This window comes from Priapulus caudatus, unplaced genomic scaffold (assembly GCF_000485595.1).
Source record: "Priapulus caudatus unplaced genomic scaffold, Priapulus_caudatus-5.0.1 Scaffold784, whole genome shotgun sequence".
NCBI classification, from domain to species: domain Eukaryota; kingdom Metazoa; phylum Priapulida; class Priapulimorpha; order Priapulimorphida; family Priapulidae; genus Priapulus; species Priapulus caudatus.
In genome coordinates this window covers 59006-64697 of record NW_014577845.1, presented here as the reverse complement: position 1 = coordinate 64697, position 5692 = coordinate 59006, and the positions used below count along the sequence as shown (strand labels likewise).

The window sequence follows — 5692 nt, the reverse complement described above, 5'->3', positions numbered from 1 at the left end:
CCACTGACATCATTTAGCAGACCACACTGTAACAACACACACAGCAGTTGTACTCGCACTCAAAAATCATTTGCTGTGGCTGACACCACCACCCTCAACAGAAACCACACGCGCATTTTGTCATCACCCACATGTTATGACAATCTTTCCTGTTTGCTCGACTGTTAGTTATATCGTTGGAAAAGACATCTCTAGAGATCAGCACCTCTTGGATAGGGACCGCGGTTCAGCTTTTCCCTGGCGGCTAGCACTCCACAATGTTATAAAGTGAAGTGACCGAGCTATGTTACAGTCACCTGTCTATAAACGACGCTTTTGGCATTTTCCCCCTAATGGGCTTTAATCGTAGGTTTATACCATTATACGGTTACATACTTTATTTCATAGGTTTTACTGATAAATATTATACTACACACAACGAATACTTCGTCGGTTCTCTGGTATATACAAGATACAGTCACCTATAACAAGACAAGCAGATGCGCTTCCTTCCCTTCTGCTCAGTGACCTACCAAAACGCAGAATATGCGCCACTACAACAGATCTTTCAAATATGCCCATCAGCAGATAAATAACCACTACCGGTCGAGCAAAAATTAAAACCTAAAAACCTGCTTGACGGGAATAGCCGCACGCAGAGACTTACTTGCTCATTGGGAAATATCCAACACCCCCTATACAGTAGCACACAATGAAAATTTAATGATGCTCTGCTCTGTGGACATATCGGCTCCACCTCACCCTCCAGTCCCGTGGTGAATTATCCTCTGGCATCGCGGTTGGCGTCTTTACCAAGAGCCCAGTTCTGTGTGTTAATTACTACACCCCGGTAGTATGGCTACACACTATTTTACCCCTGAGTGCTCTGTCTTAGTGCAACCATATCTGCGCGAGGTGACTGAATTGTTGGAACTTGGAATCGGTTGTTAGAGCTAGCACGCGCGCGTCTCCACGACTATATGTACTTACTATTACCCGTTGGGTGCTCACTCGTTTTCGCTGCACATACTGGGTGAATTGTTGGACGGGAAGGGTGCTTACGAGCTAGCAGGTCCGCGATGGCCCCACTCCTTGACTATACGTCTACTACTATGTACCGTGCGGTTCCTCTGCTTTCTGTGCACATACTGGTGTGAATATGTTGATGAATGGGTGTTAGAGCTAGCAGGTTGTTTGATATACGTACATCATTACCCTTGTGGGAACCCCCTGGGTGCTCCCCTGTCTCCGCATGTGCACCATACTGCGCGGAATTGTGTAGATGGCAATGGGTAGTTAGAGAGCTAGCAGGGTTGTGATATACGTATCTCTAATATTACCCTTGGGTGCTCTGGTTTTGTGCACATACCTCGGCCGTGAATTGTTGATGGAATGGGTTGTCTCAGATCGCTAGCACGTCCGCCCTCCACTACTCCCGGCAGCCACCCCGCGGCGGCCACCCGCGGCAAGGTCGGCGGCCTCAAACGGCCGGCCGGGACCCTGGGCAGGGGGCGCGCCCCGCACACCAGCGGCCCGGGTAGCCGCGCACCTGACGCTTCCCACCACTGCATCCACCGGACGTGTATTATACGTACTATGCAGGCAGTAACATCCCAAATGAGGGAGAGCTGCTCGACAACAATAACAATGGGAATTCGTGCATTTACTAGCTTATAAACCTACGATTTACATACGCGTTAACGCCAACCAAACTTGAGCTCAAATCGTACACAGTACATCCTCTTCACCATCGTCGTTGAATCGTTTTCCAGTATACAACCCTCAATCGGAATCAGACTAAAACGTTACCACACGCATTTTTCGTTCTACGTTGCCAGCAAAAATCCATGCTGGCGAATAAAGCTATTAAACAAAAGGCAGCTACTAGACCCACACTGTTCCAGGGCTTGCGGCTTTATTCCCCCAGTCCATTGGCCGCGAGGCGCTTGGCCTCCAGAGCCCGGCTGATTAGGCTCAACGCAACACTTCTGCAGAAGATAAACCCTTGCTTTGACCCCTCATTCTACAGGCCTGCGTATGCACCCCGCCCCACCGCAATCAGCAGCAGCTCCTGCCAGCTCAGCGGCAGGCGACCGCTTCGCGCTCGAGAGCCACCGCCCGTGTATAACCGACCGCACCACTAGCACATCATGGAGTCTATTCAGATAAAACAGCTAATCTTGTTGTTAGGACTCCTGCCTCACGGTGCAATCTCCCTGCGAGCCACAGCGCCTCGCCGGCGCCGCTATGAGCGCAAAGCCCTGGACAGTGCGGTTGTAGCTGCCTTTTTGTTTCAAATAGCTTATTCGCCAATCTGGATTTTGCTGGCAACAGAACTGAAAATCGTGTGTTACGTTTTAGTTCTGTATCTCCGAGATTGAGCGGTGTATACTAGAGGAAACGATTTCACACGCATGGCGAACGAGAATGTACTGTTGCGTACGATTTGAGCTCAAGTTGGTTGCCGTTACGCCGTAGTAAATCGTTAGGTATTATAGGCTACGTATGACGAATTTCCCTTTTTTTTGTTGTCACAACTCCTCCCTATTATGCTATCCTGCGGTAACGTATATTTCCCTTGGGTGCTTCGTGTTTTGTGCACATACTGGTGTGATATTGTTAGATGATTGGGTTTCGTTAGAGCTAGCAGGTGTGATATATGTACTATATTACCCTTGGGTGCTCTGTTTTGTGCACATACTGGGTGAATTGTTAGATGGAATGGTGTTAGAGCTAGCAGGTGTGATATATGTACTATATTACCCTTGGGTGCTCTGTTTTGTGCACATACTGGGTGGGCAGTAACGCCAGCAGGTAGAGAGTGAAGTCGGTAATCCACTGGAGTAGTTGCTGGAGACACTGCAGCACCGACGGCTCGACGATGTATTCGCGTGCCTTGGTCTCCGTTGCCTTCACTAGCGACAGCATGCTGGTCAGGTCAGCCTCCGACTTGTTAGCTCTCATCAAGTCTGAGGAGACGCAGCGCATTCATGTAGCCAGAAAGACGTGCACGCACGCACGCACGCACGCACGCATGTACGCACGCAAGCACGCACGCACGCACGTATGCACGTACGCAGGTGAACATACACACACGTATGCACATGCACACAGGTGCACATGTACGCACAAACGCACGCACGCATGCATGCACGCACACATGCACGCACACAGACAGACATGCAGGCATGCAGGTGCACATGTACACACGTATGCACGCAGGTGCACATGTACACACGTATGCATGCAGGTGCACATGCACGCACACACGCACGCAGACAGACATGCAGGCATGCAAGTGAATATGCACACACGCATGCATCCACGCATAGACGCAGACAGACATACAAGCATGCACACACGTGCACACGCAAATAGACATGCAAACTCACACATGCACGCATATACGCACGGACATGCAAACTCACACAGGTACGGACATGCACTCACACGCGCACGCACACACACACATGCACGCATGTGCACATGCATGTATACACTCACGCACACATATTTACTGTACTCACACACACACGTGCCGACATAAACGCATACACGCACGCACATACCCACATGCACACACACGCACGCAGCACGCACGCACACTGGTCAACCAATGGATCATCATAAGGTAAAGAGACATAAAATGACAGCTAGCTACGCGTGTATGAGGAGACCATCATAGGTATGCGTTAGGCCAGTGTTTTTCAACCACTGTGCCGCGGCACACTTGTGTGCCGTGAGAGATTGTCTGGTGTGCCGTGGAAAAAAATTGAAAAAAAATCAATTGTGTCTTTCTTCGATTCCTGCCAGGATATCAACTCTGTGTTCATCCAAACAGGCCCAGGTTTCACACTGAGTGGATAGAAATATTATATTTTATTATAAAATACTTTTTCTTTGTGTTTATTTGATTCCTATTCAAGACACTTTGATGAGAATGACTTTATATTGTGAATATAGGCCACAGAGTTTCATTTTTTAACATTTTCTGTTGGTGGTGTGCCTCGTGATTTTTTCAATGAAAAAATGTGCCTTGGCTCAAAAAAGGTTGAAAAACACTGCTTTAGACTGACTCAGGTTCTGAACCTGTGGTCCATGGACCCCTTTGGGGTTTCTGGATGGGCTTCAGGGGGTCCGTGAACCAGACGCATGCAAGATTATTGTTTATGTGCTTAGGTGCATTTTTCTGGGAAGGGGTCCATAGCTTTCACCAGATTCTCAAAGGGGTCCATGACTCAAAAAAGGTTCAATTGACTACGTCACGAATTTTCTATGGTGTATATTTGTAAAAAAAATTTGTTGCAAGTTTTTTACTTGAAAAGTAAGTACTAACAGGGCTAAATGTATCCTCAAATTCTTACCCAGATAAGATCCAAAGATCCAAAAAACCTGGGCGATTTGATATATTGATCGTGACATTAAATGCTTGCTATGGGCTATGTATAAGTTACGTTACGAGGGTTTGTTCACATCGAACGGAATAGCAAAATAGGAAATATAATGCAGCAATTTTACAATGAAAAGCGGACAGAATTGATTAAATTGTAAGTGTGAAAAAGTGTATATAATTTGTTTACTTTTACGATTTACGATTTACAATTACGTAATCGCTTTAAGAACCACTGCATTAGAGCGAGAGCAGACGAGTTATTGTCGACATACTCGTGAGTTTCTCCACGGGACCTTTCTCCTGGCCGGAGAGCATTGAGCCGATAACAAATGCCATTTCAGCATATTTCATTGGAACATGCGATGTAGTTTTATCACGCTAGTGCATTCTATTTAATACGAAAACTCTGTGAAGCTGCTATTTGGTTAAATATAATATTCTACTCGTGAATAAAAGACGAAATTCGATTGCGATGCGGAAGGTACCAGGTGTCACTATACTGGATTGTTCGTGTGATAAAAATTAGTAGCAAGTAGCAATTGATTTATTAGAATGTTGCTGCGTGCGTTTGTATCAATGAGGCAGACATTCTACTCTCGCATCTGCCATGAAATGCTTTTATGATGCATTAAAAACAACGTCGCGAACATTTCGCTGACATTTCTACGATCAGAAATTCTGCTTCGACTAGCTCCTCCGAGTTACACGCTTGTCAGACGCTTCTGCTCGTTGTCAATGGCAACGCCCCACCCCCGCTCTCGTCACACTGATTGTGTTAATGCGGGCTGAGATTGTGTCTCGTCTGACGCTATCCGCCACTTGTGTACATACACGCCTGCTTCATTTCGGCTAGAAGCATCATGAATTTAGGTGCATAGATGAGCGAATAAATTTAACATAGATAGGTGCATAGATAAAAAAAATTTAGGTGCATAGATAAAAAAAAATAGGTGCATAGATACAAGATAGGTAGGTGCATAAATGAAAAAAGGTCATAGAGAAAAAAAGGTAGGTGCATAGATGCAAAGATAGGTGCATAGATATCAAATTTAGGTGCATAGATGAGCGAATAAATTCGATGATATGCCATTCAAGGCACCATGGATAGGTCTTCGTTAGCTCTACACAACATCACATGATTATGATTAGTCACCCTACACTGTATAAGACTCCACGCTCCTGGTACAGGACGAACTGTTTATTTCGACACCTATGCAGCGTACCTTATCATAAAACCTACCTGACATTGTCATTAACAGGTAGCATAACACCTACCTGGCATTGTCATTAACAGGTAGCATAACACCTACCTGGCATTGT

General features: G+C 46.2%; 1 protein-coding gene across 1 annotated transcript in view; it reads right to left on the bottom strand.

Moving 5' to 3' along the window:
- Nucleotides 1-4: 4 nt before the first annotated feature.
- Nucleotides 5-5692, bottom strand: part of LOC106813505 (mediator of RNA polymerase II transcription subunit 16-like) — a gene marked incomplete at both ends in the record, with an annotated part of 18454 nt that continues 12766 nt past the window's right edge. The window contains 3 exon segments of the mRNA XM_014817651.1: nt 5-26; nt 2743-2948; nt 4645-4687. Of these exon segments, the coding sequence (XP_014673137.1) occupies nt 5-26; nt 2743-2948; nt 4645-4687 (271 nt within the window).